This window comes from Oryza sativa, chromosome 2 (genome assembly GCF_034140825.1).
Source record: "Oryza sativa Japonica Group chromosome 2, ASM3414082v1".
NCBI lineage: Eukaryota > Viridiplantae > Streptophyta > Magnoliopsida > Poales > Poaceae > Oryza > Oryza sativa.
Genome location: NC_089036.1, coordinates 17924056 through 17936653, shown reverse-complemented (window position 1 = coordinate 17936653; position 12598 = coordinate 17924056). Strand labels below are relative to the sequence as shown.

The 12598-nt window shown below is 45.4% G+C and overlaps 1 protein-coding gene across 1 annotated transcript; it reads right to left on the bottom strand.

Annotated features, from left to right (window-relative positions):
* Positions 1 to 11223: 11223 nt before the first annotated feature.
* LOC4329408 (mitochondrial import receptor subunit TOM9-2) lies at positions 11224 to 11815 on the bottom strand. The gene has a single exon (XM_015767738.3). It carries the CDS (start codon positions 11767 to 11769, stop codon positions 11488 to 11490), a length of 282 nt encoding a protein of 93 aa, XP_015623224.1. The 5' UTR covers positions 11770 to 11815; the 3' UTR covers positions 11224 to 11487.
* Positions 11816 to 12598: the final 783 nt, after the last annotated feature.

Genomic DNA, 12598 nt, shown 5'->3' with positions numbered 1-12598 from the left:
TGTCCATCCTTTGTCAAGACTTTATTCTCATCACAAGCTTGACTTCATTCTTGTTAACATGACGATGTCCTTGGCTTGATGACCACTAACCCATGGTGTCATTCATTAGCCTCATCATAGTGGGACCTATTCCTTTTCACACCTCAAAGGAGAACATTAGTCTCAACAAATCGGTTGTCATCCTTCACTTGAAGACCAACCGGTTGCATATGAAAGATATGGATATGTTTGTTGAGTATTCATTAACTTCACAAGTGTCATATACTCGTATGCAAGCTCAAGTGCAAAGATCCGATATAAATAATAGGTGAACAACATGGATCTAGAACATGCACAATAAATGTATAGGATTTGCTCCCCCTAAATATATGCATACAAATAAATATACAAGAGATGCAAGTGTATGCATAATTAGAGAATGACCAATGGGGGTTTATCCTATACATATAGAGAAGGCATATGTAGTAATGATGTAGACCAACATAAAACTTATACCTTCATGATCTCCATGTTCTCAATGTAAATGAGACTAAATAAGATAACATTCGAGTAAACATTAGTCTCACACTTATATATCAATAACATGGAAATCATATATATGAACCTATCAAAAAGTAGGAGATAAGAAGTGGTACATATCGTTTTATCTCCATGCATTTCATCCTTGTCATGATTAAGGTCCATCACAAAAGAATGCATGTCTTCCACATCTCATTATCGGGAAATAACCTAGTAGACAACTTATGCAAAAGAGAGGTTAATCCCATAAACATCGGTTTATCATCTATCACCAAAGTAACAATTACACAAATTGTTTAATCCAAGATCTTTCAATCTTTTCTCTCTTTGGTGATGGATAATAACCCGATATAAACAATACAGAGAGATGAGATGAAAAATGATTTCAAATCAAGATAGAAATCTTATAATAAACAAAATATAGAATAAGCTCCCCCTCAAGATGTGCATACATATGGATATGAAGGAACACATATGCACATAATCAATAAAGATCAAATAGGAAGCTCACACTATATTTTGGATCCACAAGAGAGACCAAGTTAGAATATGTGAAGTTTAATACATACCTCTCATCATTTTTACTTCCATATCCAAATGAGACTAGTCAAAGAAAGGCTCATAAAAACGTTAGTCTCATATAATTAGATTTGTCATTAATCACCGAAACCAAATTAAGGCACTTGAACTTATAGCCGGTTTAGGCATAGTTGGTTCTTAACCAGTAGTATCTCCAGGTAGAGCTGGGACTTGGGCCCTGCTTTCTCGGGCCGGTCCAAGGCACAATGGCCTAGCACGAGGGAAAGCACGGCCCAGCACGACACGGCAATGGGCCGGGCTAGCACGGCCCGTAGTTGGGCCATGCTTGGGCTAGCCCAGCACGAAAAAGGCTCGTAGGCCCGAAGGCCGGCCCAGCACGAAAAAGGCCCAAAGGCTGGCCCGAGCTCTAGCCTAGCCGAGCGCGCGAGGAGTTAGGAGTGCGTGCAATTCGGGCCGGCCGGGAGGAGATCAGGAGGCAGGAGCGCCGAGCCGCCGAGCGCGTGCGTGCGTGGTGAGACTTCAGTGATGCGTTCAGTAACTGATGAGGTCAGCCGGCGGCTGCGCTGAATACTGATCAGTAACTTATGAGCAGTGCTTTCAGTCTTTCAGAATTCAGAGAGCCGTGCATGCATGGAAAGCATGATTTTTTTGGCTAATTAATTCTGGGATCACTTACCATTGGCGATTAGTATCGTGTATATCCACTGTCTAGTCAATTAAATTTTTGTTTGTGTTTTTTCAACTTTTTAAATGGCTAATTACCTGTGTCCTTGTTTACTGCAATGGTGCATGCATGGAATTATGGAAAGCATGTTCATTTGCGTGGAAGTTCAGAGTTCAGACGCATCGAACGGTCGAGGTGTCGACTGATGACTGATCATTGGTCGATCAGTATTCAGCACGGAGGAGTCGTTTAGTCACGTGTCATGGGCTCATGGCACGGCATGGCCATTGGTCGATCTGTCATCAGTCAAGGCGTCGAGCCGCCGAGGAGTCGTTCAGAGTTCAGACGCATCGCCGGCTGATAACCGAGGAGGCAAGGGAGAGGTGAAGAGCCTGGCGCCCAGCCCTAGCATACCCTATATAAACCATACCCATTTTTTTTGATTTCAACACACTTCTTCTTCTTTCAACACATCTCCCCACCGTATCTATTTTTCATAGAAAATATGCGGAGGTCCAAAAAGCGTCAACACGAGTCAACAACCGGTCCATCCCAGAGGTCGGTCGATGCCCGACAGCTATCCCTGGGCATCGATGACTACGGGATGCATGATCGCCACATGGATGGTCTGGAGGGCGACGACGATGATCAGCCATCTCCTAGCGAGGCCAACTTCTCCTTCGACACCAACGCCATGACGTTGCCCACACCAAATTCCAATAACCAGCCATCTGCCAGAAGAGCGGAGTGTTGGCAGCACTTCGAAGTATTCACCGAGATGGTTGACGGTAAAAGTATACCTCGTGCTCAATGCAAATATTGCGACAAAATTTTGTCTGCAGCTACTTCTTCAGGGACAGGCCATCTCAACCGGCATTACTTGGCGCATCTCAAGAACAAGGCACCGGCAGGAGCAAGACAGACACAATTGTCCTTCGGCTCTGACGGTTCTGTAAGTACATGGATCTATGATCCAAAAATAGCTAGAGAAGAGATTGCTAAGTTTATTATTGCTGAGGATCTACCAATTAGAATGGGGGAAAGCAAACATTTTGAGAGAATGATCCAAAAAGCTTTTTGCCCACAGTACAAAAAGGTTTCTAGGAAAACCACCAAGAACGATATTACAGCTATATATCATTCTAAGTTGAGTGTGTTGAAGCAAACTTTCAGTACTACTAGTTTTTCATTTGCTGTGACATCGGATATCTGGACATCCCAACACCAAAGAACATCTTACCTTAGTGTTGTTCTTCATTATCTTGACAACAATCGGTCATTAAATAAGAGAGTCATAGGGTTCCAACTCATGACGTCACACACGGGAGATGCCATAGCCACGACAATCCTAGAGGTATTGAGAGAATTCAATTTACAATCTAGGGTTGTTTCTATTACTCTTGACAATGCATCAGCAAACACAACGGCCATATCGATTTTGGAGTCGGATCTGCGAAGTTATGTTGGAGGCTTCGTTATTCATCAGAGATTCATTTGTCACATCATCAATCTCATCGTTCAACCAGGTAGTAATGTTATTAATAATTTATTGATTTTAGTGTATGCGGCATATTGCTTATTTATTTTAATGTATGCGACCTATTTGTTTTGCAGGCATAATTGTTCCGGATAAATTGTTAAACAAAATTCGTCATTCTGTTCGTATCATAGGAGGTAACACAGTGGTCAAAGCGAGGTTCCAGGACTACTGTAAAGCGAAGAAGAAACCTGGACGGATGTTTGGCATTGATGTCAAACATAGGTGGAACAAAACATACCTATTGCTGCGACAGTTAAAAGGGTAGGAGGAGTTAATTTCTGTTTTCATCAATTAGATGCATGTCAGAATGAAGGATACAACTAGACAATTATCCGAGAGTCTGTCCCCCTCCCCCTCCCCCCCCCCCGCATCGCCCACGCGCAGGCGACACGGGGGGCAAACCCTACCGCCGCCACCGCCGCTCCCCTCTCCCCCTCCCTCTACCTCACCACCGCCGGAGCTCACCGCCGGCAAAGCCGACTGGCAAGCTAGGATGGCGGCGGCAGGGCCTCTTCCGCGGCGGCGCCCCCTCTCTACGTGGGGGAGTTGGCGTTCGCTGGTGTCAAGGAGTGCAGTCAGGGAGGCCTCCCGGTTAGGCAGCGGCAGATCCGGCACCGCTGTCATCGGATCTGGGAAAGCTCTGGTGGCAGCATCGTGGGGTGGCGCGATGCAGCGGTGGCCGCTGCGGCCCGTGGCGGCTCACGGGGCAGCACGATGGGTGGTGAGGCGGCGGTGTTCACGCGTGTGGTCAGTTGCCGGCGCTCGCGGTGCCGTTGCAGCGGCTGCCAGCTCCGGTGGTCGGCGGCGCGTCGGGGTGAGGCGGCGTGGCTATTGCAGCGTGAGGGCTTGTGCGGCGGCGGTGTTGCTTGCATGTGGGTGGTGGCCGGCATGTGGGCGGCAGAGGCCGTCTCTTGTGGGGCTGCGGCGGCAGCTGGCTCTTGCGGTCGCGGCACATCGGGTCATACTGGGGGGTGTGCTAGCGTCTCCGGCCACCCCCATTCCCCTGAAACCACCCTCTTCTCTCCTTCCTTCCCTCCTATCTCTCTTCCTCTCGCTGCTGTCTCTCGGCACTAGCAGTTGGGGGAGGCATGCGTCTCCCTTTCCTTCCTCCTTCTTTCTCTCTTCTCTATTTGCCGCCTCTTGGCACAAGCTATTGGGGAGGCCGCCCCCCTCCTCTTAGTTGTCTAGGAGCCTTGCTGATCACCCCAGTGCCCCTCTCTCTGTGCTGGTGGTGAAGTTGGAGGTGGTTGCTGCAGTCGAAAGGTTCATCCCGCGAAGCCTGGAGCTCCTCACCGGTTACATGGTTGACACCGATGCCCATTTGCCCTGCTTCCAGCTCTCAGTTCTTCCCCAGGCCTGCCTGCCTCCTTTCCTCCTTGTTGCTCCTCCCTTCTTTTGGTAGTCTGCTTCCAGATCCGGCCGTGGAGTCTCTCAGTGGTTGAGGAGTTTGTTTGTCCGTGGGGTTGGTCCAGTCTGACTGTAATCAGGGCTTTTGGGCCTCGCCGGTGCTTCTTGTGCCCTGTGACCGTGTGAACCTGCTGTATTTCCGAGTTTGGACCGGAGTGCTTACCTCTAGGGTGCGAGAGTTCTTGTGTTAAGGCGGAGTCGGAGCTGCTGCATCGGGTCAGCTGATGAGCTGGGCAACGATAACACTCAACACTCTTACTTTGGCTTCTTGGAGGTCCTGCACCTTTTGTGAGAGTGTTGGGTGTAAGCCTTGCCTGGTCTTTCAGGATCAGCAACATCGACTCCTACGGGTGCCATTCCCTCCTTGGAGGTGTTTCCTTGTGGACTCTCTCCCACCTTTGGGTGAAAACCCAGTCCAACTTTTGGGCGGGCGTCAACAATGGCTTTGGTCGTTGTTCACCTCCTTGGAGGCTTCGCCTTAAAGGTCATGCTCTTCCCTCGGTCTCTTTAGTGGTTCGTAGTTTTGTTACAGGCTTTTTTGTGTCTTCTGTGTAAGGGTTTGCCAGTTTCCCCTTAGCAAACCATGCAGTTGTAAGGCCCGGTTTTCCTTATAAACAGGGTCAACTCTCTTCTTCTAATATATCCGGTAGATCTCCTACCGTCTACTGTTTCAAAAATATGAATGAAGGATACCGATGACAACGGCGATGGTGAGATTGTGATTCTCACCAATCATGAGTGGGAGATCGCTACACGTGTGCATAAATTTCTGAAGCCCTTTTATAATGCTATAGCTCAATTATCAGGAATTTACTATCCTACATCTTGTTTGGTGCTTGAGTGGATTTGGAAGCTGGCACTTGTTTTTGATGAAAACCGTTCTGATCGTATTGTCTTCCATTGTTAAACCCATGGAAGAAAAATTTCTCAAATACTTCACCGCTATACCTCACCTTTATTGCTTTGCTTTGATACTTGATCCTCGCAAAAGTTGGAAACCGCCAAGGTTGCCATGAACTCAATAGGTGATGCAGTGGGGCTTGATTATTCTGAAGCTTTTCAACATGTCAATGATGAGCTCTATAGGGTTTTCCGTCTATACCGAACCAAGCTTGGTGGTACTCCCCGAGTTCCTGAGCAGACCTCACAAAAGAAAGCAAGCAAGTCAAGTGCAGTAAATTTGTGGATGCAGTATATAGGCAACGACCAAGCCTCTCCATCCTCAGAGAACAAATCAACATGGAACCCGGATTCAGAGCTTAACCACTACCTCGCCACCAATCATACTGAGCATGATCCGACGCTTGATGGCCACGATGTCGATCTCCTTGGGTGGTGGAAAGAGAAAGAGCGAACTCTTCCTGTGTTAGCTCACTTTGCTCGAGATATTCTTCTGGTTCCAGCCTCCTCCGTCTCTTCCGAGCAAGCATTCAACGTTACTGGAAGAATTATTGAAGAACAATGGTCATGCCTGACACCCGAGACGGTTAAGTCAATATTTTGTCTTAAAGACTGGATGGAAGCAGACGAACTAACGCAACACTGTCTACATGATCAAGAGTTTGCCGATGCAATGGAAGACGCATTGGCGGAAATTTGCCTTACCAAAGATGATGGTGGTGTTGATCTGGAGTAATTGATGGTATAATGTAAAATAGTTGTTGTACTCTTTTTTCCTTACGGGGAACCCTACTTTAGGGCGTAAGGTTTTTAACGAGGCAACAACTATATATTCAAATTATTAACATATATATTTTCCCCCAATTTTATTGTCTCAAGTTATTTACGATATTATGTCAATTCTAATTGTGTTCATTAAGCCATGTACATTATTATCTCATTGTTTTTTCATTTCCCCTCTCTTATTTTTTCCCTCCCTTATTTCAGTTTCCTCTCTCATTTACCCTGATTTTTCCCCTGTTATTATTTCATTTATCAATCAGCATCGGGCAAAGCACATGGTCAGAGGCAAAAACCCTAGGCACCCGGGGCGTCGGGAGTCGGTCCTCGGCGGCAGCGGCTCTCAGCGTCGGCAGCCCTCGGTGCGGGCCGCACGGCGTGGCGACAGCGGCTATGCGCGGCTGCGCGATGTCGGTCCTCGGCGGCGGCGGCGGCTCTCGGCGTAGGAAGCCCTCGGCGCGGGCCGCGCGGCGCGACGACAGCGGCTATGTGCGGCCGCACGACGTCGGTCCTTTGCGGCGGCTCTCGGCGTCGGCGGCTGGCACGGGCAGCGCCGCAGGGAGCAGGCGGCGGCGGCGGCGGGTCGGCGCGGCCGCGCGGGCCCCGGCGAAAACCCTAGGCACGACACGACTCCTCAGGTAATTCTGGGCCGTGCTTGGGCCGGCACGGCTCGAAGAGGCCCGACATGTCTTTGGGCCGTGCTTGGGCCTTGTCTTCTCCACCTCGGCCTAGCATGGCCCGGCACGATTAGCAGGCCGTGCTGGGCCAGCACGGCCCATTCTAGCACGAAGCACGATGGGTCGGGCCGGGCCGTGCTAGCCCGGCACGGCCCAAGTCCCAGCTCTATCTCAAGGTCAGCAAATGGTGTTGTCAAGCACAGCAGGGAGTTCTGCTCAAAGCACGAAGACGAAGACAGTCACCCTGTGTACAACAAGTACAACCCAACAATCCATGGCCCAAAAAAAAACCAAGAACAAGGTATGTGCAAATCTTTCTCCCTTGCAAAGTTTACTTGTAATCACTACAAGTTCAACATATGCAAATATATTTGACTGCAGGCACCAATGGAGACCCAGGAGCTGGTCAGGGTTAAATGCCAAGGCTAAAGTTTCTATAGAACATGGTGGTTCAGCTAGAGTTGATATGCAAGCCATAGTTCCCCATTCCTAGAGCTCTACAACTTCATATGTGAGACTCACATTTGGCAAAGCATCTGTTTGTGTCTCAACTCAAGAACCTACACAAACCAAGAAAAAGAAGAAATCTGGTGGGGCACTTCTTCTTCTGCCCCCATGGGAAACTAACAAGCTCTGAATATGGCACGTTTACTACTGTTAGAGTAATGGAAGTACTTGTTTTATGATGTAATGGCAAGCAAATTAGCCCAGTATTTCAGCTTTCTTCGTAGTGAGGCCAGACTATTTGGGTTAATATTCCAACTATGTGTGATGTAATGTCAGACCTATTAGCCTAGAACTTCTGCTATGTTTGTTGTGATGCCAGACAATTTGGCTAACTATGCCACCTATCTGAGATGTAATGTCAGACAATTTCAGTTGCTTTTGTATGAATGATGGAGAAAAATATTTCAGTTCCATTATGCAATATCATCCAATCTTTCTGCTTGTTTGCAAATACCAAAAGTGCCTTGTTTGCAACTAGCTGAAACATATGCCATTGTCATGTTCAAAAATTGAACATTTGGTGTATTATTTAGGTTTGCTGCACAAATTGCACATATAAACCATTCATTCACAACATTCATTCCAAATGGTTACCACAACTCAGGATACATATAGTTCATGAAAAACATGTTGTTTCCAATGCATACCAAACACACGATCTTGTTCACAAATTATAGACCACACATCAAATAATCTCAGTTCTTCCCAAACAACAACACAAACACCACAAACAGACATGACAAAACACAAATTACAAGCACATTTCTCTCATTATCTAGCTTTTGGTTCCTGGCCTTCAAACTTCTAATTTCTTCTTTGTTCAGAGCAACCACACTCCTTACATCATCTACCGCTTTCCTCTGTTCTTCCCCCTATGCCCTACTCTGTTGAACCTCCTTCCACAGCACTTCGTTTTCCCTCCTCAACGAAGTCACAGCGTCTCGCAAGTCACCCGAACCTAGAAATCACCCCCCCCCCCCCCAAAGCAACAAGAAACCCTACATTCAACCCCGAAGAACACCGACTGCGTATATGCAACTTCATCTCAAAATCAGCCAAAATCCATCATTTACTCGACCGTTTTGACACTTATAATACCACCGCGCAGGGTTGTCGATGCTCTACAAGATCCACCCTCACCGCCTTGGCTGGGCAACGACATCGACACATTACCGCAGGTTGGTAATCCAGAGGACCAACCCGACAAGGCACGGGAGAGGCCTTCGACTGACAGGGAAGAGGCTACCCAATCTCACATCATCAACACGGTACAACTGCAGCTAATCCGTGGGAGAGGTAAGAAACATGTTCCTTGATATGGTCAATAGCACAATAGCTTAGCCAAGCTGTAATCCTAATGACAAAGCTTATAGGAATTCTTCAACAAGACGAAACCTGCACTTAAGATGCCATTCTGGTAAACAAGTGCAAACACAATTAAATATCAGAAATTGCACCGTGGCACAGAGGGTGAAATAGGGTCCTAGGCCCCAAATCAAAGCTACAATGGCATACAAGTAATCATGTAACCAACAATGTAGTAACACTTCAATTAAGCAATGCAAGGTAGGTTGTCCAATCAATCCTAAACCCATAATTAAGTAACAAAATCAATGCCAAAAATATATGGAAACTCACTGTATTGTTATGGTGAATCTCCTCAGGGAGTGAAGTCTGAAGAGATGGGCAGCAGTCATGTAAGTATAGTGAAACCAATAAATGATCATTGTCAGAACAGTGGCACAAAAAATACTACTATGTGCAAGTAACAGTGAAGTATGTGAGAGAGAACTGAACGCACTCCAGCATATATGTATACAATTGTGAAGCTAGCAGATATACAAAACCAGGCTCCAAACAGGGAGATTCTTGTTAGAATGTCCATTTGAGAGAAAATTAGCAGGATTAAGAAAACATAGCTTGTGAAGAGCATTGATGCCATTGGCAGCTTTCTAGAAATTATATCCACAATCATGGCCGACAAAAATGATCCTGGCCTCTGTACTTGAAGAAAGCAGGGCAGCATTTGTTATAAAAATGAGAATCAAATGCAGTTATGCATCAGAATAATTAGTAACAAATGGCAAAAACCGACCTGCAAAGCTTGAGAGAAAAAACATTTCTGTATAAATCTACATCGTTTGAGTGTATGGATTCAACCTCTGCTTTTGTGCATATCCTATTCCCATTTAACACTGATGTCAGCTGAACAATTCTATGTTAGAAAGAAGCATTTCCAAAGAAAGCTATCAAATAGAGCAGGGTTTGCTCTTATCAAGTTGAGAACAATGACTATAGAATCTAGAAATAAAATCTGTAGGCTGCAATTTCGGCCAACTTTCCTGCCAAACTTAAAATGTAAACATTATGGTTTTCCCCCTCCATAAGATTAGAACTAAGGCACATAAAATAAATACAGTTTTACAATCTTAATTAATACTGTTAGCAGAGCAAACAATGGAGAAATATGGTTATTGTTAAGACTTATGAGGGAAGTGCTTCTGTTTCAACACTATTTAATGGTATACAACTTAGTATCTTGCTGTCTAATGATTCAGATTCGCAGATTACAAACTTTATACAAACAACAGGGAGCAAGGTAAATCACTGAATCAATCGTCCAAATCTCACCATCCAAATCCTTTTCTTTTTCAACACCAAGTTGGAGATAGGGACAAACAGAAACTTACCTCAGTCAGCCCCAGCATTGCCGCTGCCACGGCACAACCTCCCTCACCAGTCACCACCGGTCCTACCTCGACCAACGTAATATTCATCCCATACCCAGAGACGGGCAGCTTGAGCTTGCGAAGCACTCAGAAGGCCTCGGCCATGAGCCGGGCAGCTTGAGCTTGCGAAGCACTCAGAAGGCCTCGGCCATGAGCCCCCGAAACATGTTGACTGCAACGGCGGTGCACCACAGGAGCCAGGGGCAGAGCTAGAGTAAAATGAGAGGGGTTCCCAACTTTGTTTTGAGTATAGCGCCATGTATAGTTCTAAAAAATATTATAGTAAATAGTTGTGCATCCAATAACAACAAACACCAAATCTCTAATTTATGGCCATATACAAGTTAGAAACTGCTTTACTTCAGAAAAAAAAAGGATGAATAAGGATGAGAGTTGAGAGAATAGCTTACTTGCTCTGCTAGTGCTCTGCTCAGTTGCTCTCCCATTCTTCTGATGTGACAGAAGGAATACAATTATTATGGACGAATTATTATGGTTTTACTTCATATAAACCCTAGTACACTTATTTGGAGGAAGTAGGAGTACCCAATAAAAAGTACTCCAGTGTTGATTGTATCAAAATGCAATAAAGTAGTGCTGTTTGTATCAAAATGTTTGGTTACCTTCACACACATGACTGTTTCCCAAAGTTTTGGGGGCGTAACAAACCAACATATGCATTGCTCGAGTCTTACTCTTATGAATAAGAAATCATCCTCTTAAGTTCCCATTTGTGATCCAACATTAGAAACTGGAGTACAATGTTCTCTTTTTTATTACAGACTATAATGTTTTTTCTTTTTTAAAAAAACCTTAATTATTATACTAACTGTTGTTCATGAACATGGAGATGTCAATCCATAAAAGAAAAAGAGTAACCCTGGTGATGCAAATTGAAATCTCATCACAACAGCATATGACGAGAAAGAATAAACGGCACAGGAATCGCACAGAATGAAATATAGTAACCGATCGATTTATTCGGCATGATAAGATGAGCGTGAAAATAAAGTAGCAGCAGGAAAGAAAAAGCGACATCTCATCAGAGCAGCATAGCATAGATCGATGATGAAAACAAGAAAGTTTTGATTTGTCCGACTAGACAGGCAAAAACACTAGTAGCAGCAGTGTACACTAAGAGAAGAAGAAAAGAAGAAAAAGACTAAGACGACGACGACGACGACATAGGTAGGCAGCAGTAGAAGCTAAGGATGGACGGATGGATCATTTGAGAGGCGCGGGCGGTGGCGGCCCGCCGAGGAGCGCCTGCTGCTGGAGCTCGAGGTCGTTGAGCTGCTGCTCGCGGTCCATCTCGATGATGAGCGGGACGACGAGGACGAGGAAGGTGGTCCCCGCGATCCAGGCCGCCTTCCCCGTGCTCCGCAGCAGCTTCTTCGCCATGGTCGCCGCCTCGCGCCCATGCGCCGCCACCGAAGACCGGGAGAAGGAGGCCAGGATGCCCTCCCCCTCGCCGCCGCCGCCGCCGCGCTTGCTCAGGGATGCCATTGCTTTCTCTCCTCCGCTTCGCTTAGGGTTTCCTTTCCGATCCGATGGAGGGTGGAGGCCTTGGCCTGCCTTCTTATTTTCCGATTCTAGGTGGGCCGTGTGGGCCTTAGCGCGCAGAAAGAAGGCCTATGACAGCCCATATTCGTCCTCCATCATAATTTCTCAATTTAATTACTCCTATTAACTACTCAATCCGTCCCAAAATATAAGCATTTTTAGCATAATGGTAAGTTAACAATTTTTAACTTTAACTATTAATAGTAAAAAAATAAAAATATATATATCATGTAAAATTGATGTTACTCGATTTATCATTAATCAAAATATTATAATATGCAACTATTTTTATTTAAAATATTTTATTCTTATAGATATTGTTGGTCAAAGTAGTATCTTGAAGACTGTATCGATGTCAACAAAAAATACTTATATTTTAGAACAGAGGGCAATGGCGTTGGAATGGGATATCCAAATAGTATTTTATATTCTTATATATAATCACTATTCTTATTCATGTTACATATAATTATTATTCTTATTCATTGTTTGTTTTTCCCTTTTGCTATGTACTCCGTACATCCCTAGAGGTTTACGCCAACAGGCAATCACTGCTATAGAAATGGTTTTCACAGACGGACAGTAACATATCCAATACTATCGGTCCCGAGGGAGACAAGACCCGAATGCAAAAATCGTGGCCTGCCTATAAAATATTTTTATTTTCGCCGATGGATAGCTAGGAGACCTGCATGCAAAAGATAGTACTTCCACACAATGATTCGTATCATAGTATCTTACGATACTACGATCCTACTAAACCAAAATGATA

Coding starts and splice junctions, on each gene's coding strand:
- LOC4329408 (XM_015767738.3), bottom strand. CDS start 11,769: ATGGCATCCCTGAGCAAGCGCGGCGGCGGCGGCGGCGAGGGGGAGGGC.